This window comes from Telopea speciosissima, chromosome 1 (genome assembly GCF_018873765.1).
Source record: "Telopea speciosissima isolate NSW1024214 ecotype Mountain lineage chromosome 1, Tspe_v1, whole genome shotgun sequence".
Classification (NCBI taxonomy): Eukaryota; Viridiplantae; Streptophyta; class Magnoliopsida; order Proteales; family Proteaceae; genus Telopea; species Telopea speciosissima.
In genome coordinates this window covers 23,524,891-23,550,003 of record NC_057916.1, presented here as the reverse complement: position 1 = coordinate 23,550,003, position 25,113 = coordinate 23,524,891, and the positions used below count along the sequence as shown (strand labels likewise).

The 25,113-nt window shown below is 38.3% G+C and overlaps 2 protein-coding genes across 2 annotated transcripts; one reads left to right on the top strand and one right to left on the bottom strand.

Moving 5' to 3' along the window:
* Nucleotides 1-12,022: 12,022 nt before the first annotated feature.
* LOC122665967 (transcription factor FER-LIKE IRON DEFICIENCY-INDUCED TRANSCRIPTION FACTOR-like) lies at nucleotides 12,023-13,839 on the bottom strand. The gene is made up of 4 exons (XM_043862089.1): nucleotides 13,675-13,839; nucleotides 13,338-13,499; nucleotides 13,032-13,211; nucleotides 12,023-12,113 (listed from the first exon to the last, which is right to left on the bottom strand). The coding sequence occupies exons 1-4, from the start codon at nucleotides 13,792-13,794 to the stop codon at nucleotides 12,030-12,032; spliced, it is 546 nt and encodes a 181-aa protein (XP_043718024.1). The 5' UTR covers nucleotides 13,795-13,839; the 3' UTR covers nucleotides 12,023-12,029.
* A 1,735-nt stretch (nucleotides 13,840-15,574) lies between these two features.
* Nucleotides 15,575-23,438, top strand: LOC122665959 (flagellar radial spoke protein 5-like). The gene is given in 10 exon segments (XM_043862080.1): nucleotides 15,575-15,828; nucleotides 15,830-15,914; nucleotides 16,851-16,935; nucleotides 18,276-18,392; nucleotides 20,374-20,438; nucleotides 20,527-20,615; nucleotides 22,028-22,107; nucleotides 22,568-22,679; nucleotides 22,921-23,040; nucleotides 23,137-23,438. Coding segments are annotated over 10 exon segments (1,044 nt in total). The 5' UTR covers nucleotides 15,575-15,723; the 3' UTR covers nucleotides 23,323-23,438.
* Nucleotides 23,439-25,113: the final 1,675 nt, after the last annotated feature.

Genomic DNA, 25,113 nt, shown 5'->3' with positions numbered 1-25,113 from the left:
AATAAAACGAATTATTGGTAAAGGATGAACAATAGAAATCAAAATTAATCTATATGAAGTTTAAGGAATGACATAGAACAATAGGATGCGTTCAATAGTCCTCACATTTGATTTTTGATTAATTTATATTATGTCAATCATTCCTTCATCTTTTTTACTTTCCTTCCTCTTCCCCTTCCCTCTAATTCTCTTACAAAAGAAGCATAAATGTAATATGATTAGGGATTTACGATTTATTGTTAGGATGTGGATTTATTTTGATTCTAACGATTCTTAATTGGTTTGTCGATTTTGAAATCGTTGAGAGATCAATAACTTAATTAAAACCAAATCAATAACTTAATCGATAGATTCAGAACTAGACCAATATACTATCGAGTGGTTCAAGTCTCAATTCCGATCCAATTTGGACACCCTTAGTGCCACGCCCATTAGGGAAAGGCAATCGTTTAACAAAAAATATAATTTAAGAAATGATGGAAATTGAATTTGTAAGAGAGAGAAAAGCACTAGTGTGAATAATAATACTATGGAGAAGACATTAGCAGTGCGGTTGGTTGGTAATATTGCTAATAAGATGCAGGCTATCAAGAGGTCATGAGTTGAATCTTATGTCTTCTACCTCCCTGACTCCTTCCCACTATCCGGATCTTTATCCCCTGCGGGTCCTGCCAGGTTCAGTTCTTGCATTTTCTCTCATAAGGGATCAAAATGATCACTTTACCCCTGTCCAAACACACAGTCTAGGTGGGATCCACCCCCTATATTAGAGGCACTAGAGAACTATATCGGACAAAAAATCATCGGAGATAATTTTCCCCCACTACCCTCTAAAAGTAGTTATGGCTAAAATCTCACGAGGCATTGGTAGATGGATAGACCCAAAACCATCTACCGAGGCATTGATAGATGTACCTAAAAGGGAGAGGGGGGGGGGATAGAGGAAAAAGCCTGAAAACCAAGCAAATTATCCCAATCACAAAAGTGTCGAATGTTTTGGTACTTAACGGTGCCATGGCGATGAAACACAAAGAAACTAAGAGAACAATCAAGAAACAAAAATGCTTTTTCTAGCTTCAACAAGGGTTTTAAGAATTGGGAATCAGATTGGTGAATCGGGCAACTCAGCGATGATCAATTCTGATTTCCAATGATTTGATATGGTTTGACATGGTTGACATTCAAAAACCTTTGAAATTCCATTTTTTGGGGGATCTGAAGACTGATTCTAGGGTTCTCAAGCACTGATTTGGGTCCTAAATTCTGTCCTAGTTTCGTGATCTGAACACTGATTTTTTAAGGAGAAAAAATACTACCTGGGTGCATGGAGAGACATGCTGCACTCGATAGGGTAGATGGGGTCTCCAACTTGAGACCGATCAACTAGGCATCATTACGATGAGTGGTCCCAACTAACCGTCCAAAACCAATGTCCCTATCAAATGAAAACTACAATTACTTTTTACTGCAAGATTTTTAGAAGTAAAAAAAGGAGAGTAATAAAAAGAAAATTACACCGTTCACCATTTGCCATTTGGTGACAAAAAGAAGCACCGTCTGTACCTATTAAGCAAAAAAGGAAATTAAAGAAAGTAACGTCTCCTATGGGTCTTGTTGTTGACTATTTTGTGGCGGGGAAATGATATGATTGGTCTGGTTTTTAAGGCTGTGTTTGTTATGCAATCTTGAAATGTATTCTAGGCCAATTTTGCATTCGTGGATTACAGAAATTTTTTTTATTATCATTCGAAAAATATGAAATCGATCAAAAATACATACCAAACACAACCTAAACTTTTCAAATTTGAAGAATTGGGAATCGGATGAATGATGTAAGGAATCAGCCGTAATCAATCTTGTTCCTTGTCAATTTATTTAGAAAGCCATACAGAATCACTGTAATTTTTTTTTTATAAGGTATTTTGACCGATTCCAACTGTCACAATTCCATGTTTAAATGGTAAATCAGTCACTCCATCCGTCCATCCATCCATGTTGCCTTTGGGCTCGAGAATTAATTTCATTCTCACCGGGTCATGGTCACAGACTCATAGTCACACCAGGGATCCTGATCCTCTACTGCCGAGCTATCCAACAGGACCGTGCTGTCTAGACACGATGTGACGTACAATGACCACCTTACCTCCACTCGGGTAAGACGTTTGAACAAAAATAAGATGATCATTGCACACCTCATCATGTCTAGGCAGCACGATCCTACCGGGCAGATCAGCAATAGAGGATCTGGATTGATCACACCAGTCTACCTTTACCATAGATAGTCTCACTACTGGCTTTTAGAGCTGGGACAGTGATGATACGTGACCGTGGACTCCAAAAGCGTACCTGGGGTCAATTTTATTTATTGATCTCTTTTAGCCTTTTGGAAAAGGAAATTAAACTATTAAAGGAATTAAAGATAAGGCTATAAAAAGGACAGGAAGAGTCCAACTATAGAAAGTCTTCCCACGTGGTCTACAGATATTCCAAGGTGACTCACCTTGGGTGAGGTGTGTTTGGATATATGACGTTGAAACGCATGCCACTTCCCTTTCTAAGTTGTCTATGCAGCATAGCTCACAGCCTCACACACATGGTTCTAAGTATCGGTATCATACGGGCGATACATATTGGTTTTGTTAGTTATTGATATTGTATCAATAGCACAGTAAAGACAATGGGTAAAATGATCAAAAAACTTGTTTTTTAAGAAAATTTAGGGGTACTTTTGTTCGATACAGGCGATCTAGGCCGATACCGTATTGATATCATATCAGTTTTGTATGTTGCCAATACCCGTTCCGATACCGTGCACTAAAACCATGCTCACACACCACCATGGGACCAGTGTTGCCACTTCCCTTTTAAGTTGTCTGCTGCATAGTTGTCTACCCTCGCATTCCCAACTCCTCAAATCCTCCTATGGGCATACATACATTATGGGAGGTAGTTTTCCTTGTCTAATTTTTATCCTCTCAAGTGCGGTGCACTGCTAGTGCACCTTTAAAGTGCATCAAATAGTACATCGCACTTGACACTAGGATTTTTATCTTCCCAAGCACAGTAGTCACTGTCTGATGCATTTTAAAGGTGCACTGAATAGTACACCGTTATGGAATGAGTATTAGAAATAATTGAGAAAGTATTATCGATTTTGTTTAATAAAAGAGAGTTTTAAAGATACTTGATGAGACTATACTTTGCCTTCACTCACGTTGGAGAAAAACTTGCTTATAATCTTTCGTCCAATCCTATTCACATATCCTATGGTTTTTTTTTTTTTGGTAAAAACACATACCCTATGGTCGTGGGTGGGATTTAAGGGAAAGTCATGAGTCATGACATAAGTTGTGCATATTGGTATTTTTGTAAATAAAATGAATTGTGTTTTTAAGGGAAAGTCTTGAGTCATGAGTCATGAGTCATGACGTAAGTTGTGCCTATTGATATTTTTGTAAATAAAATGAATAGCCTTTAATATAATTTTTGAGAGGATCATCCGGTCATGTCTCCTTTTGAAAAAGTACAAAAAACACTTAAAATTATACACTAGTGGACCATCCTTGCTACACACTTCATCGGGTGATAATTGGAACTAGCATCTTCTTCTCAAACACTGTTTACTTGTTTGAATCTACGACCACCAAGTTGCAATAGAGCAACCTTACCGTTGTGCTGAAGCTATTCACAACCTCATCGCCCACTAGAAGATTTAGAAACTGATTTGATGAGCAAGTTGGAGGCATTAAGAACCGATTAAGGATAAGAAGAATGTGGATGTAAATTGTCGGGAGATAATTAAAACACCTATTTTAACATTATGTATCTCAATATAGATACCAAATTTGGTCAACCTAGATTTGCCTTCTTCTTTATGGCAATCACATCATGGATTTTACAATAAAATCCTTTCCAAGGTGCCTATGAGTGAAGCGTGCAACAGACGATTGGAGCTGTTCTTGAGGTCCGTGTCTAACAGCTCCATTCATCAGATGCGCGTTGCATTCACTGGCACGTTGGAGAGGATCCCAACTCATGGATTTTCCTTCTACCACAGTGAAAGAAAACATTTTCCAAAATGATATATAGATTACAAAATCCTTCAAATTTACTATTCCCTAGCTGAAGGTCCAAAATACCTCTCCCACATTAATGTCTTCCTTTGCTGAGGGTAGTAAAGCACCTCATCAAATAGAACTGCCAATAAAAGGAGAATGAAAATAGAACCAAAAAGAAAAAGAAGACAAATAAGAAACAAAAATAAGATAAGATGCTTGCAATATTAGTACTTTTTTTTTTGGTAGGAGTTTGCAATATTAGTACTAATGTTCTAGTAAGCAGCAATATTCTATGCATTTATAAACGTCAAGCAATTGCTTTCCAAATTTGTTATACCTTAGCTTGCTATTTCTATCCAATTTCCTTTAGATGGTACGTAAAACATTTATTGCAGAGTGAGTATTTTTCTTGTTCTTGTTTTTAGTTTTTACTTCTTGGAGTCATCTTGACAAATTAAGCTTTAATTGAGATCAATTCTCTTTCCATCCATTGTTATTCAATGACTTTAAACTCTAAATTTCTCAGTATTTTTATTTCTATAACCCCATGCCTTTGAAAAATCATTACCCAAAAAAAAATTAAATAAATAACATGCCTTTGAAAATAAGGAGGGCCACAAATTTAATTTAGAAAAGATAGAGGGGAGATGAGTGAAGTACAACAATGAAAGAGAATAAAATTTCCAGAGGAGTTTGTGAACCATCTTCTATTGGCAAAGGAAAACTTTGTTATAAATAAAAATACAAGAAATTGGAGGTAGTAATAATCCAAAAGAAAATTTTTTTAATCAAGTGTTGTGGCTTATATTTAGTGTTTCGAACGTAATATTTATATTGAATCATTTTAAACATTAGCATACATCTTTTTAATTATTTATACATAAGGGATCTCTATACCATAAGAGGGAAAAAATTTAGCTGCTACCCAGGTTGCAGGAATGTTCTGTTACTCGGGCTTGCAGCCAAAGAAACAGAATAATTCACTTCTCTTTTGGGTTCATAATTACCCTCTTAGGTTCTAATATTTTCCAAAATACCCTTCTAGATTTTGTTTCTTTGGCCGTCAACTGGGTAACAGGAACATTTATGCAACCCAGGTAGCAGCAAAATTCCATCCCCATAAGAGGTCGTCTTTCTCTTCTTTAAATTCTAATTAACAAAATTAATCTCACATAATTCATTATAGGCTTTATATGATGTCATGATGAATTAGCATATACAATATAAAAAATTCCATCCATATTGATGTCTCTGCATGTGCTCTCATTGAGCCCTACACTAATATCGGGGCCACACAATCAAGCAACAGTCTCTTACCCTATGAATTATTACTTAAAAAACATTGGCCTAGAAAATTTTATACATATTAACAATTTAGAATTGATTTTTACAATGATAGAATTCCATGTACTTTTGACAACAATTAAGCAATGATATGATCTTCAATGTGTAAGACGGGCAACGACAGGATAATTCTTATCAATTAGAACAACAATATGGTATAAAAGAAGCTTTAAGTATGTTCACAAAGTATTTCCATACTTGAAAAACATTAAGGATTCAATTGAATCAAAGTATTACCTTTAAATAAATTTAAATGATGAAATTGTAATGTTCACAAAGTATATCCATACTTGAAATACATTTTTTTTCCGGTAATATACTTTAAATAGATTAAGGATTCAATTAAATCCAGTTACTGCCTTTAAATTGATTTTTTTCCTTCCCTCGAAGTCTTTTTTTTTTTTTTTGGTGAAAGTTTTTCTTCACCACGTTGTGAAAATTCACCACACCATCCTATCGTTCACAAACCTCTATAGGTTTTTTAGTATGTTCCTCAAAATATCTTCCCACACACTTCTGAAGTCTTACGGTGAATTCACTGCTGCTAAAGGATATCCCGATCCCTTTCTTTCTTTTGTTGAAGGGATAGAGACATAGAGTCTTGGTTTTGAGGTTCTTGATTTCTCTAAAAGATATTGTAGAAAGCTAGCTCATTTTAATACTAATTTCTCATCAGAGATCTGGCATACAAGAGATAAGAGAGGTGTTTCTAATAAGGGATCTGAATGAAACCTTTGTAGGTGTATTTAGAACATGCAATTTTGATTGCCCCTTGTCTTATTCTCATAAGTTCTTGATGTCTAAGGTTAAAAAAAAAAAAGTTTCAAAATTATTTGAAAGTGAAATATGAGTGTAGCATTTTTAAGAATTAACATTGTCACACACACTTTGAGATATAGCCCCTAAAATGACAGATTTAACCTTAGTGAAATAAAAATTGCGTTAGAATAAGAAGAGGGAAAAAAAAAAAAAGGTTACCAGTTATTTGAGACATTAACGGGTGTCAATTAAAAAATTCCTTCAATTTTTCTATATGACACTGTTTTTTGGGGGTGGGGGGTGTAGAACATATGACACTTAATGCTTGGCCAGGTTGATAGAGGATATTTTTTGGTGAGTGTTGCGTTAAAAAATAGTCCCCAAAATACTTTCTTTGTTGAATATGCAGCCATAAGAATGTGTTTTCATTTCGGGTATATAAAACATGGGATGCTGTTCTTTGTGCCGCAGCGCAGGCTGCGCCCAGGCACATGGGGGTGGGCACAATGACCACCTTGCCTCCCTGCACAGGGTGCCCATGTGCCTGGGCGCAGCCTGCACTGCGAAACATAGAACATTCTCCCATAAAACATAGTAGTGGAATCAAACTGTGGAAAACTAGTGGATGCATCAAGTGAGAGTATCTTATTTACTTGAGAAATTTTACCTTTCATCCATGACATTTGGGGTTTAATGCATGTTTTGAGGACTATAAACTATTCTGTAAGTCTCTTAACTTATAGACTAGACTTTCCTTATTGCATCTTTCAATTATATAGAGATCTTAAAATAATTTGATGGGAAAAAGATCTCTATCCGAGAGTCTGACCTACATCAGCACTCCCATGAGTCTATCTCTCTCCTTCCCATGTACAAAAACACCTCCGCCCCTTGTTTTAAGGAGGAGAGATAGATGCATGGGAGTACTGCGTAGAGAAAACTGTTTTCATAATTTGATTTGATGGGCCAATAGTGGTGTCTGAATCAGTTTCACTTTAAGAGTGGAAATCCAACTGCGACTTGATTTAACAATCATATGAATGGTTGATTGCATACTCTTGATCTTCGCAACACTGGCAGACTATAATTGCCCCATGGAAACATATTTGATGAATTTTGGCATTAAATAGGATCCACCAATCATTATTTATATGTAAAAATTTCAATGCTTTTGACTCTTATACTTGGTAAAAACGATGGTCATAGTTTGGTTAAAAAGTCAAATAAGAGCGAAAAAAGAGCATAACAATTCCAAGTTTAAAATACATAGAAGATACATTTTTTTTCATGAAAAGAGAATTTACTGATGATAAAAACATGTGTACAATCAAGAGCTCATACTCGTAAAATCTAGTAAGCCAACGAATGGAATGTGACAAATGACAAATCTGTCAAACACATGACAAATAGCGCATTCCTTGTAAGAATATTTGTAACATCGTTCAGATCACGTAGAATAAATAAAAAAAATAATAGATTAAAAAAAATACCACAAAGAGATCTAATATCATGGATAATTGTTGTTGCTACCAACGGTGGTACCCAAGTGGGGTCTTGAATCAAGTCCTCCGTCTCCTTGCTATAGACTCAACCTAAAGATTGTAGAAGACTAGAGCCAGAGCCAGAGCCAGAGCTTGTGCAAGAGTATTCCGCATTGCTAACGCCTCACCTTGAACAATAAAACTAAAATACAAAGGACTACTTACCCCGATTGAAGATGGAAACACTTTCAACAAAAAAAATTGATGATGGAAACACAATATTGTCACTCAATCACTCGATTACAATCAAGATAAAATTAGGATAAGATTGAATCATATATCTAGAGATAGAGAGGAAGCAACTACAAAATGATACACTCGGAAAAAAAACCCTCAATATGCACGTGACATGTGGTAGGAAACCAATCAAGGGTAAGACACAAACTCTACACGAAGAATTGTTCACTGCTGTTAAAAGTGGTTTAAGATTCGAGCCCCACTCCATCCACAAGTGGGTAAGACACGGTCTCCAAATTAAGGGAACTACCTATCTAGCCGTCCCACTCTACCACGTACAAGGGCATAAGTGAACATGGGAAGACTGAAGCTGCCATCAGAACTCCGTAACCACCCTTGCAATCGTCTCTGCTTTATATAGTAAACGAGGGATCCATTCAACTTCTTACTGCGCTCTCCATACTCCCATTCACTATCACTGTTGGGCGGAATCTGACTTAGGCATCGAGAGTCCCCCCTCAGAATCCGCTCCAAACCTTCTATGTCTTTTACTCTTCGTAGGTTATCCACGTCACCCACCCGGATTTTGGCCGCAATACAAACCAAGCTAGTAGTAGTCCCTACCATGGTTTGAGGAATCTGTATTGGATTAACTTATTTGCATCAATATTAGTAGGGGACCAAAGGTCACTACCGATTCCTGACCGATCCCAGATCGGTGAATCGATATGTACCAAGGGTATATAAAAAAAAAAAAAAAATCTAATTTTTCATAAAAATCAAGGGTAAATCCTTCTGATCTGGATCGATCCATATCGGCCGATACAGAATACGAAATCCTTGGTCTGGTTCCTACCATCCAGACTCCTCAGCCCATGTCTAGAGAAAACAAAGAATCGTATTTACTATTGCATGGTAGTGGTACTACGAGGTGGATACACAGTAATGAAAATGCTTAGAAGTTGGATCCGAGTAAACAACCAAACCTTTTCTTCAGTTTAATTTATAAATCTCTCTCTTAGTACCTTTCATTAATATTGTTGACTCATTCTCGAAGAATAGAAGAATGACTCTTTGCCTCTTCCAGCTTCCATCTCATTCTGAGTCAGCCGTCAAGTCGCCATTCTAGAGAAAGATTAGATGATGTTATATGGTCTCCTCATCATAGCAACAACTCAAAATCAATGTCTCCTTTGCATGCCTAGCTTTCCATCTCCTCTCTTAGTACTCCAACTTTTCCTGCAACCATCCGTGAACCTGAACTTTTATCCTCTCCTATTACAGCACGGTGCTGTATTGCATCGTGGGGTGCTGCAGAGACCATGTGGCACAGTGGACCCCACATGATATTGTCGCACGATGCATTACAGCACCGTGCTGTAACAGGAGAGGATAACGATTCCCGTGAACCCCTACCTCTCACACTTGTCCCCTTCAATGCTGCCCACTTCGATGATGAGAAATGATAATAGTAAGGATCCGTTTGTTTGACGGGTAGAAGGAGGTGAGATTGTCGTGGGATTGTCCCTTTTAGTGGATTTGGCTCCTCTCTTGTGAGCATCTCGTCTGTCTGGGGAGTGCCCAGTGAGGCATCTAACGACAGGGCTGTTCGCAACATGCTGGTGTGACGCCAGGCACGTATCCCAGTGTGCTACAAGCAGTCCTGCCGTAGGATGTCTCATTGGGTAATCCCTAGGCGGGATGCTCGCAAGAGAAGAGCTCGATCCCAGTGTAGTAGGTTGGGGAACAAGGGTAGGATTTTTACTTTTCCCATGAATAGTAACCAAAGTGTTTTGTTTTTTTGTGGGATTTTCAAGAACCACGTCAGCAAACAAAACATTGAATATTGTTCCATGAGCTTTTGTAAGTTCACTATCACTAAACAAGCAAGATTGGAGTGGGATTTTGAAGTGTAGCATCAGCATCTTCTCACCCCACCTGAGTTCCCGTCAAACAAACGTGGCTTAAGGGAATCTAAAATCTTTTTCTCCGTTCTCTATATATGGTAAGGGCATTTTGGTGGGCAGGGGTGGATATGGGCTGGACCTTGGAGGGCTAAATCATGCCCAATCTAAAGGTATGGAAAGGCAAGCCCAGTGCCACCCTAATACGGTATTGGGTTTGAGATTGCCCATCTCAAAGTGCAACCCAAACAAAAATATTTAGGCCCATAGCTTAGTCTTAGGCGGTTTTTGTCTTTTCTGATGAACACATTAGGTGTATGGCAATAAAATCAAAATATAGAGACTCATTTAAGCCCAACGCTGTGTTTGTTATGCATTCTTGGCCAATAAGTGCATTCCAAGACTTCATACCAAATGCAGCCTTAATTTTAAAAAATCCACCATATGATTTCTAGCGCTTTTTAAAGTATAGCTGTATAGTTCATTCTCTTTAGAGTTGAAATCTTCAGGGGATGGGGTATCCGAGACCCACTAATTTTGAAATTAAAAAGATGAGATGACAAATATACATTAAATAAATAGTGGATTCAGATGTTTAAGATCATTAGTGAAAGCCTTTGACCCAGAAATGTATAACAAACACAGTTTAGACCGATTGGCAAGAAGTGGTAGAGTGGCTCAAGCAAAGGAATGTTAAGGCATGGCCTTGGGAAGTTTTTCATTTGCTTTTTGATATTTGTAATCTAATGGATGACTTTGAATCTATTAGTATTGTTAAAAGACTAAGGAAAAGGTATCAATAGCCCATAAATATGGAGTGTGAGCATTGAAAGTGATGAAAATTAAATTACAATAAATCTGATTTTTAAACTAAGAACAAAAGAAACAAATCTAAACTAACAACGATGTGAAGTTATGAAATGGAGGCTACCTTTAGGGTTCGAATCCCCAATGGAATTGTTATTCAATTTGGTTGCATGCTTCGGTTTATTATAACCACATACCTAATAATACCACAGAATGTAGGGTTTCTCCTAGGTATGGACTATCTTGACGAGTACTATCGTCCTTCACTTGTAGGGCTTGGCACGCTTAGTTCGTTCAGCTATAATCCATCATCGGTACAACCACATAATAACAAAATACTATTGCTTGAATGAAAAATAATGAATCAAGATAGTCCATACGGGGATGTTATTTTTATATAAATTTTAATCTCACGCAGATGATGGTGTCAATAACACTTCCACTAAACTTGAGCCCGATGTAATAGTTATCAGGTTGTGCACGAAATGATTTCTAGTACAATCATACAACTCTAGCCACAAGCAGACACACGCAAAGGCTTGGGTTTTCTTGCCAAACCTTGGATATGTTTTAGGTTAACAAATGTTGTAAGGTTTCCTTTTGGGTGGACTAGTAAAGTCACTTATTTGATTTTATAAAAATTAGATTGATAAGTGTTGACATTGGTGAGTGAATTAGCTATGTCCAGTAATGATAAGTGATCACACATTAGGATATTAGATTTCGAATAACACATCTTGATTGGTATGAAAATATAACTGCAATGTAAATCTATGAAAACATCCATCCTTTCCTCGAGTTTATCTGAGGTTGGAAATCAACCACGTTCAAGTAAGAGACCACCATACAGGCTTAGGCTATTAAATTGAGTGGAGCCTACGCCTGTAAGTAGTAAGTACAGCCTGTGTGGTAAGGTACTATTCTCTCTTGTTGCAGGTTACTTTGTCGCCATTGGATTTGGACAAATTTGAATAATGCTGTATTAGTGATCACATATTTGGATCAGGATCGTCTCCAGGGAGCAGAGAACACACAGGTTCTGTCAGCCGTTGGGCTGTGCCGTACATATCCCTAGGCATGTGCCAAGATGTATGTAGCACAACTCAACCGTTGGATGTCCCTGACAGCACCCTAGGCGCACGCCTCCCTAGAGACAAGCTAAATTCCATGTATTCACGTCTATAGATTATTTCCTGAGCCCATCATTATTATAATGTTTGATGAATTAGGGGAAGCAGGAACCACACATGCCTCAGTGATTAAATGATTCTCACAGGGAGTGGTGCTTCACACTTTAAAGAGTAAGAGCATGTAAAACCCTCAAATTCAAATGTTATCAAAGAAAATAGTATCATTACAAACCAAAAACAGAGGCAATAATTCTAAAAAAGCCTCAGCTTGTCCAGTTCACTTTAGGTTTAGGTCATTGGGTGGGTTACTTAATGTACTAACAACCCAAGCCTTTCCGCTCCTTTCGTTATAAGATCATGGAGTTCCTCTTCAGTCATAGTCTCTTTTGTCACCTTCAAAGAATAATTCCAACTTTATAAAGAAAAAGAATGAAGAGTTGCTTTTCAAATCAATCATGGAAATCCACTTTTTAACTAATCTGTTCTATGAACTTTCAAGAAAAAAAAGATTATTTTTTTATGCTAATTACTATGTAACTCGTTTGTCTAATCAGAAGCATCGATGAAAAACTACTTTGGTGATACTATTCATTCAACTAATTAATTAATTAATTAACTTGCTGCTTTAGATGGATTAATGGAGGAGGTGTTCACAAATATCCTTTTCTTTATATGCCCTGAGGTGTGCAATTTTGAGAACAACAGGATTGTCTTAATTTTACAGTAATCCTTGTATATCTAGACTCTAGTGTGTATTTCTGTGGGAGAGAGATGTTGAGGTTCCACATGGAAGGTGAAAGCAATAATCTTACATCGGATATGAGTAGATCGATGTAGAGCTTTTAAGGATGAGTTCTACCCAAAGTTTCTGGAAAATTATCTCCTCCAATTCCCTATTCCCCAGTGTTTCTAATAAGGCCGGGGGGGGGGTGGGTGGGGGACTCTACTCAGGCAGAGTGTTCAGGTAGGGGTAGGGTGGTCTGTGCCCCCCCTTGTTAGGGGCACTGGGAAACTGGAAGGAATAAAGATCCTTCATGTGGAACAAGTGGCATTAGAGCTAGTGGAAGGGCTAGGATGTGGCTGGGCAAAAGTTGTGGTAGAGCCAAGGTGTGGCAAGTGTGCCTATGGAGAAAAGCCCTCCAAGAAGATTGTTGAGGTTTACTTCCATCCGGAGGGGGAGATGCGGAATATCTCGATTGCTTTTGCGTTGAGGGAGAGATTGTTGGGGTTCCATGCCTTAATGGCTAACTTTTACCCTAGTCCCTAATAAGAGAGAAAGAAGAAGAAGAAGAAGAAGAAGAAGAAGAATACCTCAACTATAGCTGTGGTTAACATCTCAAAAGGAGTTTTCTCCTGGACTGAAATTGAAGTCATTTCCATGTCCAGCTCCAAAGACTCCAAGACGCGCTGCACCTGAGCAGCTACACCCGGACCCTTATTGGAACTGATCTTCACCACAAATCTGCTTTCTACCAGTTTCTCTGTTACCACCTGTTTTGATTTCAGGGAACAGTTCTTAGGATTCATTGATTTGTAATGCATTAGTGCCTCCATCAACTTGTTTGTGTAAGAAGTAGCTAGTATTAAAGAGATGACCAGCCCAGAGAACCTTCTTACCCTCAGTATCTTGGGTGCTGAACTTGAGCCACTGCTCCTGCTCCTTGATGAGCTTCCATTGTCTTCTGACCTTTGTGATAATTCTTTCTCAATTTGCTCCATCTCTTGCTGAATTTTTTGTACATAATCAGAAGCATCTTCTAAGATTGATCTTGCATCAGTCTAGCAGCACATTGAGAGATCAGTAATGAGAAGAAAATCAAGGAAAAAAAATTCAAACTTTTTCATGAAACCCAACTTCATATTTATCAGTTTTAAAAGCAGAAATTGACCTTTCAAGAGAAAAAAAAAAAAACTTGAAAGAAATAAAAATAGAAAAGGAAAGAAGAAAATGGACCTTGTTAGAATTGGGAATAAGAGACTGAAGAATTTGTAGTTGGTGCAGAGTTGCTGCTGTGTCTTGGTTGTCTTCTTCCACCTTTTCATCTGAAAACCAAAGGTTCTCATTCCTATCCATTTCTAATTTGGATCTTCCAAACTTGCAGAGGCAAAACAAGTGGTAGTTCGTTGCAGTACCAAAAAATGGATGTTTAAGAGAGAGAGAGAGAGAGAGAGAGAGAGAGGGAGGAAGTAGATGGAATCAAGTCAGCAGATTCTTCTCTAGCTCTTTACCTACAGAGTAACAACAGAGAGATACAGGGGCATTTATGAAATTAAAAAAAAAAAAAACTTGTGTTGAACCGTTGGTGAAGGACCATCACGTTAACAATTTGGTATATAAAAACACCCAACAGGTCTCCATTCTTGAAGGAGATTATTTGTATGGGTCTTTCAGTAAATATATTTTTTTAATTGCATCAGTAAACATTTTTCATAGGCAATCTCAACTTTGCCCATAAACAATAAATTTTTCATTCATGCTCCAGGAATCCTTTTTGGAACTTTCCTAGTTTCCAGGCAACTTTGCCCATAAACAATAAATTGTTCCTTCTTTTATTTTTTATTTTTTTGTTTAATACTTCGTTAGGTTTCGTCGGTGGTTGATGGTTTTTGTCTTTTCTGGTGACGGTTTGCTTTTCATTAAACCCATAAACTCTCGAGAACGAGGATTTTTGTCGCCCAAAATTTTTTATTTTAGGGATAAAAAAAAAAAAAACTTTATTACCAGTGGAACAATGTTCCAGAGAAGTCTGCAAACATAAGTAAAGAAATACAAAGAGGAGGAAGGTCATTCTAAAAAAGAGAATCCTGAGTTCTAGCTCCGAGAGAGACAAGACAATCAGCTACCGAATTAGCGTCCCTGAGAGTGTGAGTGAACTTGATGTCCTCAAACATAGTTGCAAGCTGAAAGCAATCACTGATAAGGGGAGCAATTCTCCGAGGGATAGCTTGAGACGATGCTCGTGGGAGGAGGTTCTTCGAGAGAAGATTCACGACCAAGAGATTGTCGTGATCTAGTTCGAGACGATGATCGTGGGAGGAGGTTCTTAAGATTGTAAATTATTCTTTTATTTTTTAATATAAAAACTCTCCTTTATCCAAACCCCCCCCCCCCCCCCCCCAAAAAAAACAGAGAGACTAGGTATGCATCGGGGAATTGAGAAAGATATCACCGACTGTACGATAAAGTTCTACTAAAAAATCATGGGAAAATTACATGATTAGTTATTTTTGGGTTTTCATTTATAAAATTTAATTTTTATTTATAAAACTGTTTCCCTTATGTTTGAGTTAATAAAAATAAACAAGAAGAAGTTTAGTTTTACAAAACTAGATAAAACTGTGACTCTCCTTCCTTCCTCGGTAGTATACCTCTAAAAAAATCTCTTTTTTTTTCCTCTGTTATTTGGGGTAGTAGAGAATGGCAGTGGCTGGGACAAGGGTAGGGTTGCAGGGAACAAAGAATGTCTGGGCGAGAAGGCAATGACAGGAGTAAAAATGTCTAAAAAAGTAAGTATGGGAGGGAGAGACACTATTTTGTCCAGTTTTATAAACCTTAACTTGTTTTTATCTATTTTTGTTAATTCAAACATAGGGTGGACAATTTTGTAAATGAAAACCCAAAAGTAGCTAATCATGTAATTTTTCCAAAAAAGACTTTGTTCCACCTGGGTTATGGTCCATAGATGCCAGATGGACGCACTGATTCGTTGGACGCTGAATAATAAAGTGCACCTTGGGAGTATGGCATATAGGCTTTGGTTTATGAGTCATGACCTTATCCTTTAAGAGTTGGAAGGTTCACTTCTCCCGCGCTTTCCACCCAGATTCCAGAAGGAGCAGAAGAAATGGCAGCGTCCCTGCAACACCACCACCACCATCACTACCATTTCCTCTCCACCCCCACCAAACTCTTCGGTGGTACCTTGAAATCATCCTTTAATCACATCAAAACAACAACTAAGAGCCTACCGGAATCTCGCAAACTCGGTGCTCAATCGTTGCGATGCGAGCAGAAGAGCGGGGAAAGGCTAACCAAGGTGAGCAACGGAAACGATTCGTTGGACATCTGCAGAGTTCTCAACGGAATGTGGCAGACCAGTGGTGGTTGGGGCCGAATAGACCGTGACGACGCCGTTGACGCCATGCTTCGTTATGCCGACGCTGGCCTATGCACATTCGACATGGCCGATCACTGTGAGTTATTAGCTCAGATACCCTTTTACCCTAAATCGATTTGTACAAATTGTACTTTAAGTTCAACTCCCTCTATTCTCTATTTCCCATCATTCAATTCGTGTTTTGCTGATGACAACATTTAACGGTGGCGGCTGAAGAGCGATGCTATTAAGAACTCCTATCCAGTGTCAAAGAAATGCACATATAGTCTTTTCCAGTCCAATATCAACTTCGTTGTTTACCCTCGATGTGCACACCAGGTGGATAAGAAAAAGATAGTGAATGACAACCCTAGGCGTCTGCTCACTCTGCATTTTTTTCTCCATCTGGGTTCAAGTGTTCATCTTCTCCCCCCTTCCCGCGGAATTGACAGTACCCTGTTCCATACCTTCAACGTCCCCAACTTCAAATCAGTCTGCATTAAATCCAGAAGAGGTTTCTAGTCTCGCGAATTCTTTAGGAATCCATTGTGTAGAAATTCGGCAATGACTGGCGAGTTGAGGTGAAGAATGGAAACACTTCCTTGGATTTATGCCTCATGAATGGGATGCCGCAGATGAGTGCGGTTGGGGTAGACTCGGTCTAGACAATGCCGCCGACGGAATGCTTCGATTAGCCAATCTGGGCTCTCCACTTTTGACATGGCTGATATTTGTCAGACCCTTAAAACAAGAAACTCAAAGGATGATTAAAGTCGTAATATGTCATGAATATAAAATGGCAGCCATAGCCCATGTTTTAGTGTAGTGTGGACATAAGAACAGTCTGGTCATGCCAGAATACACCATTGACTATTGGGTGATATGTGGCAATTATAGACGGTTGTTTGGTTCACCTACACTTCTACAAGTTGTAATGTATCAGTCTTTGTTTTGCATAAATCCTATGGCAACCAGACCTATGTTTAGTGTCAATAATTCACTGTTCTTCTGTTCCATCCCCTTCGGTCCACAGATGGTCCTGCAGAAGATCTCTATGGAATTTTCATCAACAGAGTTCGTCGAGAGCGCCCACCGGAGTTATTGGAACAGGTCAAAGGGTGAGTTCCAACCATGCACCTTGTAGATTTACTTTTGTAGGATGGAATCACTGAATTGAGCTTCAATCAGAGGGATGATGTTTTTTGTCTTGGGGAAGAACAACATCATTATTGACCCTGCTCTTATAGAATGGGAAACAACTTGTTGTCAAGAATTTGTAATATTCTTTTAATTTTCCCTTATCTTATTCTCAAAAGTTATTTAATGCAGGGGTAAAAAAAGGTTTTCAAAAAGTTGAAATTTATTTAATCCAGTATTTATGTGAAATAACATGATTTACCCTCATTAAAAAAAGTTTGTTATACTAAAAGGGCAAAAAAGTATGATTACAATCTTGTTGTAACCAACCTTGGTTACAAGAAGATTTTCCATATAGAATATTAGGTCCTCCAGAGGACTTGATAACACTCTTATAGCATAAAGAGGCTCTGATCTGTGAACTTTAGACTCGTATTATCTGAGAGTATTCAATTGTTTGCCTAATAATTAGGCATTATGAATAATGGCAAATTTAAGCAAGGATTTACTCACCTGTCTATTAATCTTTTGGTATAATTAAAATTACATGTCTTCACAAATTCAATTTATTTTTTTTTTAACAGACTTGTACTGTTATAAGGTCTCCTTAGCTTATTATGAAGAAGTAATTAAACAGAGCTGTGGCTCTTATTGATCTAAAGGTCATCTGCTGAAATACATGTAGCTGTAGTGACTAGTGATGTCACTCAGTATCTGAATAACATGATGTTAGTACCCACGTTTCTATTAATATAAGTTTCTTAATATTCAGCACTTGCAGCATAAATAATAATAAAAAAGAAAGAAAGAAGGGGATGGCATCATTATTATTAAGAAACTTATATTAATAAAATGTAAAATTAGAATTATGTTATCATGTTAGATTGTATCAATTTCTATGATATGATAGTAATTTGTATGGAATTGAATTTGTAATCAAGTACAAACGACAAAGAAAGGGACACAGATACTAACACACACATGCAGACACATTCAGTGTGCTTCCAAGGAATATGGGTTCTGTGGTCCAGCACTGCTATTTGTGTTACAATATGTGATGCAGATTTACCGGCTACAAGGGCTATGGGTTAAAATTTTTAGGTAGAGGGATCTACATGCCACCCACATGTATTGCCATCTCCCACACCAAGCCAATAGGAGGGAGGGAGTGCCTCACTATTCGTATGTAGGGGGCTACATGGTTGGGAGGAGAGAGAGTGTCAGAGGGGGTATGTACTACCGGCAGTTGGTACATCATTTTCCCAAATCTTAATTAGTTGAAGTTGATTCTGCTTTAACTCCTTTAGTTTATGTGATGCAGTCTTACAAAATGGGTGCCACCTCCAGTTAAGATGACGAGTCGCTACGTCCAGGACAGCATCAATGTTTCACGAAAGAGAATGGATGTTGCTTCCCTAGACATGCTTCAGTTTCATTGGTACAATATATGTTCCTGTTCCTACTTTTGTTTTTGTTATTGAAGTTAGAAAATTCTATCTCTTAAAGGAATTTCTATATTAAACAAGTACTGAATATGAAGAGATCAGGATGCATCCTAGTTTATAATCTTTCTCATTTCGGGCCAATGCTTATTAAATACTTTTTATTTAATTGAAATTTATTTTACATAATAGTTGGGACAATGCTTTGTTCAGTTGAGTTACCTGAATTAAGGATATAATATTGCTTGAATTGAGGATATAATTTCACTTTTACTTATTGAACAAATAAATTAAATCCATCTGTACATCTTACTGCTTGAACTTATATAGGCACATTTGGTTGAATGTAAAAGAGTGAATATTTTTTTTTCTCCAGAAAATCAGGTCCTCTGTTTCACCTTGGCTGAAGCCCATTAGTTTTTAACGATTAGCTAAAATTTAAAAGCCAAATCATTTTATGGTACAAATATTGGGAGAATATACGTACAGTTAGTAATACATGTCACTTTCTGGAAATATAGCTTGTAGAAAGCCTAGTCAACTATTTCCTGGTTTTAATAAAAGGTTAAAACATATCTAGCTATCCGCTTTCTCTGACTGATTTTTGGAAAACTCTTGCCGAAAAGAAAAAAAAAATTCTTGGAAAACAGTTTCAGCATCTTACATTAAAGCAAACTGAACTAAACTGAACTAAACTCAACAAAACTAAGTTTTTTTCCAACTTAAGGAGTGACTATCTTAAATTAAGATAGAAACCAAGCAGGTTACAAACAGAATTTGTAACTGGTCTTTTTTGCCCTCCATAAAATGATGTGGCTGTATAATAAAAAAAATCTTATAATGTACTTTTACAAGAGAGAGAGAGAGAGAGATTCCGCTGATGGGTAGCAGGGGCAGGGAGGCAGTGGGGGGAGTTGAGTTATAGAGTGACAGGGGATGGGACGGGCGAGAGACCGCAATTGTTTTGCAGGGGCGGTGTGAAGTGAGGTTCCCTATCCCTATTTCCCAAATTCATTGTCTGGATTTCTGGCTGGAGAGATGCTCTTCATATAAGGATAAACAACACTGCCTCGCATTCTAACCCATCAAAGCCGAAATCTTCTTCTTCTTCAGTTTGACAAGAAATCAAATCAACCAATTTCGCCATCCATTCCATTTGTACTGACAACAAAAGGATAAACATAATTTGTACCAATCAAGCTTATCATTACAATGTCAAAATGGAGTATAATCTACCACCCTCCTAAATTCTAATTCGATGCTAATTATATTCTCGACTGTTGTTGCGATACAAAAGTGAGAATTCTTTCTATTCAATTTCCTGCTATACCCTTATGCACACTCAGAGAGATAGATCTGCAAATGAGTGTTTGTTTCAAATCTCGACTTGCCCTGTTCATATTGGTTTCCATCGATTGGGTTACCATTGCATTTTTAGTATTTTATTTTGCTGTGGAGTTTGGTGAGTATACATTAGCAACATTGATATGGGTTGAGAATTAGGAGACTTCACCTTTGCAGCTGTTGGATTGAATTCTTTATTTATGTGTGTTTTTTGGCTTTGGAGAACTTTAGCTGAGGGAATTTAGGTTTCAGGACATCTGCAAGTAGGGGGTGAGAGCACCCAAGATGAGGGGCAGGGAGCTGTAGGGGGAGGACGAGATGGGGGTCAGGGAGTTGCGGGTGGGGAGTTGCAGGAGGGCAGGGAGCTGTAGGGGAGAGAAGCCGAAGCTGGAATTGGCAAGGGAGGGGAGGAGGAGAGCTGGAGGGGAGGGGGGGGGGGGAAGGAGACGGAGGAGGGGGAAAATTATAAAAAGACACCTTATCACCCATAAAGGTTAGTTAGTGTGGGGTGGGCAAATAAGTAAGGTTACAACGATGTGTTGTAACCGGGTTGGTTACAAACAGCTTTACCCTTTTCTAAAATATGTATAGTTTTCTTAACTCTTCTTGACAAATTCTTTATACTTGAAACAGGTGGGATTATTCCAATCCAGGCTACCTTGATGCACTTAAACACCTTACTGATCTGAAAGAAGAAGGTCAGTTTGATTGCTATGAACATTCTACTGTTAAGTTGCAGATCCGCATTCTCTGATTGTAGTGGATTATTCGACGAAAGGTATGCAGGTAAAATTAAGACGGTGGCTTTGACAAACTTTGATACTGAAAGGCTACAAATAATCCTGGAAAATGGGATTCCAGTTGTCAGCAATCAGGTGAATTAAAAGTCTTTCCAACATTTAAATATTTGTTTTTCATTACTTTCTTTTGGGTAAATTACAGATCACCCCCTGGTTTTTGAAAAAAACTCAAATCAGCCCTTCTACAGTAACGGTGTTAGTCTGCTGTTAGTTATTGGGGTGGAAGGACTATTTTACCCTTGTACTAAAACATTAGAATGAAATTTACAATACTACCCTCTCCATCTCTCTCTTGTAACTCTCGGAGATGGCAGTGGCGGCGGTGGTGGTGCTCCAACCTCAGTCTGTCCAAACGGAATCGACCCAAACTCAGGCTCATTCCCCAGTTCAACAGTCATCATTTTGTCTCCCGCCACCACCAGAGCATCCTTCCTTTGCCTCTCCGGCGGAGGCTTCCAATCCTTCAACCTCCTCCTTCTCTCTATGTGCAATTCGGATTGAGCATTCGATGTTTCTGTAGAACAGAGGTTTACCAGACGACCTAGAACTTAAGCTCTTGAACAGACTATGAAATCAAGTTTTACAGGGACCGGCGCCGTCAGGTTTCCTCCCAAACTGCTCAGAGTCGCTCCACCACCATACATAGGGATCTGATTTCCAGAAACCACCATTGCCACCGTTCTCTGGCTCTTCCCCAACTCTATTAAACCAACACAATAACAGTCCCAAAAGCTAAAGGGAGGTTGAAGCAAAAAATCTCTGCAAGTTATATCTAGCGGTAGGAGAGACAATTAGCACATTCTTTTCAAATACAGCTTTCATCAGCCTTCAGAGTTCAGCTTTCATCATTCTTTTCTCCCTCTTTTCCTTGATTTTGTGGGGAGCAAGTCAACCTCAGAAACCCATTATCACCATGCAGGTAGGAAATTGATTTCCATTCTCAAACCCATCTTCAATTCCATTTCTGTTTTACCTTTTCCCCTTCTTGAGTTCAACGAATCGAGGAACATTTCTCTGAAATAGGTGGGTTTCTCTCATCAATTTTATTGGATTGAATAAAGGATGAAAAATCCTTCACCCTAGCTTTAGCTTACGCTTCTCTCATGGCGGAATCTGTCCTTCCCACTAAGAAAACTCCTCATCTTCGCTGCCCACTTCGGATACTCCCATGGCAGCTCTGGTTCTTCTCTCCGGTGAGATTGAGTTGCAGGTGTGAGGAAGAAGATCAAATTTGGGGTTTTTAGTTATAAGGGTAAAATCGTAAATCAACACTGGTCAAGGGTAGTTTAGGGATTTAAATTTATTTAATTGGGTGACATTATCACTTAACAGCATAAAACTAACGTCAGGGACTAATTTGGCATTTTGGGGTCTAAACCATGGGGTGATTTGAGTTTTTTCAAAAACCAGGGGGTGATCTGTAATTTACCCCTTTCTTTTTTATCTTGAGTAACTCCTATTTTGATGGGTTTGGAGGCTTTGTGTAGGTGCAACATTCTATTGTTGATATGCGTCCTCAAGAAAGAATGTCTGAATTTTGTCAACTCACTGGAGTTAAACTCATAACGTATCTCTCTCTCTCTCTCTCTCTATATATATATATATATATATATATATATAAATGGAAACTATGGGTTGATGAAAACTATTGTTTCTTTGACACTATGTCACTCTTAGATTCCATCTTTAAATTGGACTGGTTGGTAGGGTGCCATCTATTTCAATGATGATACCACTGTCATAGTGTGGGATGATCCTAACTTGAAACCAATGTTCTGGCCATTCCTAAGACCATTAGATCTTGTTCTCTGGCAATTTCTGTCTCGACTCATCTGTCCCCTTGACTAAGCAAATTAAGGTTGTTGTTTATAGCTCTTTGGCTATTGTTTATCAAGAGGTGGCCCATCAATTAAATTTTCAAGATTCATCATAGGCACCGAATACATTGTCTTCACAAATTTTTTAGTAGATTGATCATAAGCATGATACCTGCAGTATTTCCAAGTCTTTACACTGAAAAAATGCAGGTATGGCACAGTGTTGGGTGGTCTCTTGTCTGAAAAGTTCCTTGATACTAACTTAGCGATTCCTTTTGCTGGGCCTCCATTAAACACTCCTTCCCTCCAGAAGTACAAAAGGGTATTACATGGAAACCTTGCTTCTCTTTTAAATGCATTAACAGATATAGTTTGACATAGCTTCTGTTTCTGTTGTATGGAAGAAAAGACCATCCAAGACATCACTATCATGTCAATTGTTTAACTGACATGGCACATTTTCAACCAGTTTGAGTCAAGAAGGAAGCCTTTGTTTCTTCCTCATAAAATTTATAATCAGATTGCAAGGTCTGATTTCTATGGTTTTGTGATAAATGTGGAAGATGGTTGATGCCTGGGGAGGGTGGAGTCTGTTTCAAGTTCTGCTTCAAACACTAAAGAAGGTAGCCTCTAAACATGGGGTCTCAATTTCAACTGTTGCTGTTAGATATATCCTTGATCAGGTAAACTTGTCCTATCCATATTCATCAGGTTCATTAGATCATGGAGTGATGATTCATTTCATTAATACCTTGTTTTGGTTTGGCTTGCGATTGCAGCCATCGGTGGCAGGGTCAATGATAGGAGTTCGGCTTGGTCTCTCTGAGCATATCCAAGATGCAAATGCTGTGTTTTCACTAGTTCTTGATGAGGATGATGTAAATAGCATCCAAGAAGTATCAAAGAAAGGAAAGAATCTTCTAAGAGTAATTGGTGACTGCGGAGATGAATATAGGCGTGCATGAGAACTGTACTTTTGTCACCTTTTTTGTCCTCTTTAAAGAAATGGGATTTTGCATCGATATTGAATTGTGTACAACTCCTGTGGATCCTTGAAAAAACTGATTTCATTTGTAGTCTCTCTTGAAAGATGGCGTCTTTCTAGTGGGAGTTGCCAGAACATCAGTATCTAGTCATAGTTTCATCATCCGCTACTCGTCAATTCAATTACACTTGCTTTCCTATTATGCCACACAATATTTGGAAGCAAGAAAGGATGAGTGAGTCATAACCACATCTCGATTGGGCTCCTCTGCAGCGCTGTGCTGGCATGTGCATCGTGGCAGCCCAGCCATTGGTTGTGCGCTGCAAGCCTTACCATGCTGCAGAGGAGCCGAATCCACCACGTCTGTGGTTTCAGGGATGGAAATAATCCAACCAACGAAAGGAATTCTCTGCATTGGTTGACAAGATTGTTGATCCCCACCGATGTAGTTTCAGTTTTTAAGAGGATGAGTGAAACATAACCACGTCTGTGGTTTGATGAAATTTTGCATTCGCCATGTCATTGAGACAGAATGTAAGAGAACTTGGACAAGGTGGGTTTGAGTTTGTTGCGGATGACTCCGGGAGCTCCATTATGTGGTGCCATCAGCAGATACCGATGCTTGACTCTTTTGGCAATGCTCCACTTTTATTGCCGGCAGTGATGTTGAAGGAATTCATGATTTTTTTTTTCTGCATCTCTCCCACTGTTGAGGGTAGCTGGTTTTGTTCAAATAGAAAATGTTTTTACCTTATGTCATGAGGAGCGTGAATCTGATTGGCACATTCTCCTCTCATGTAAACTCTATAAAATGGTCTGGTTTCCAGGGCCCTTGAGTATGCACACACAATATTTGAATGTCCCCTCACATCTCCATCTCTTCCTTGCCTTCTTTTCAGATAAATTTCTAAGTCTGATCGATCAACATGTAATCTTTGTGTTGCAGGTGTCACCTTTTACTTCCTTCAGGTTAGGAATCAGTTGTCTTTCCTTAATAAGATTCCAAGTACACTACATGATGTTCACAGGATTTAAATATTTTATAAGTTTCAGTCTAGAAAGAGAGAGAGTCAACTGTCTTTAAAGCTTCTATTTCTCTCTCTCTCTCTCAATTGTTCAGTCTTTCCAATTCAAGATCATCCAATTTTATTCTTTCATGGTTGCTTTGAGCTCTCCATTGGAAAAGGTAGTTGGGCTAATTTTATTATTTTTAACCACTCTCTTGTTTTGGGATGCATGAAGTATGATTGAGCAGAATGCTTGCAAGAAGTACAAACAAGAGGCCTCTTGCAAGGATTGCAAGGATTGCAGGGGACATTGGACCAAGGATTCGTCGAGCTAGAGATGTGGACAGATATTGCTGATTTTTGTAATAGATTTGCTGATGATCGGTCTATGCGGTGGACATGGGAGATTTTTGACCAGCCATGTACAAGTTTTTGAAATGTTTTGTCACGTAAATTTTCTTAAGAAACGAATATCCACTGATACATTTAGCATATTACCCATCCTGTACGACAAAAGATGTAGAATCTGAAAAGAAAATGTAATAAAATTTGTCATGAAGGGGGTTGTCTACTAGAGTTGCACTTTTTTTTAAGTGATATCAGTAACCATCTGAGAAAATCTGTGCATTAGTAAATCCTGCAAAGGTACATTGAGTTATAGTTGAGTATCTTTCAGCCATAAATATAAAAAATATGTCGCAATAGAATATCTTGTTTTAAAATTGGTGCCCCTATGATCCATTGATCCCTACCTTCCCCCCCCC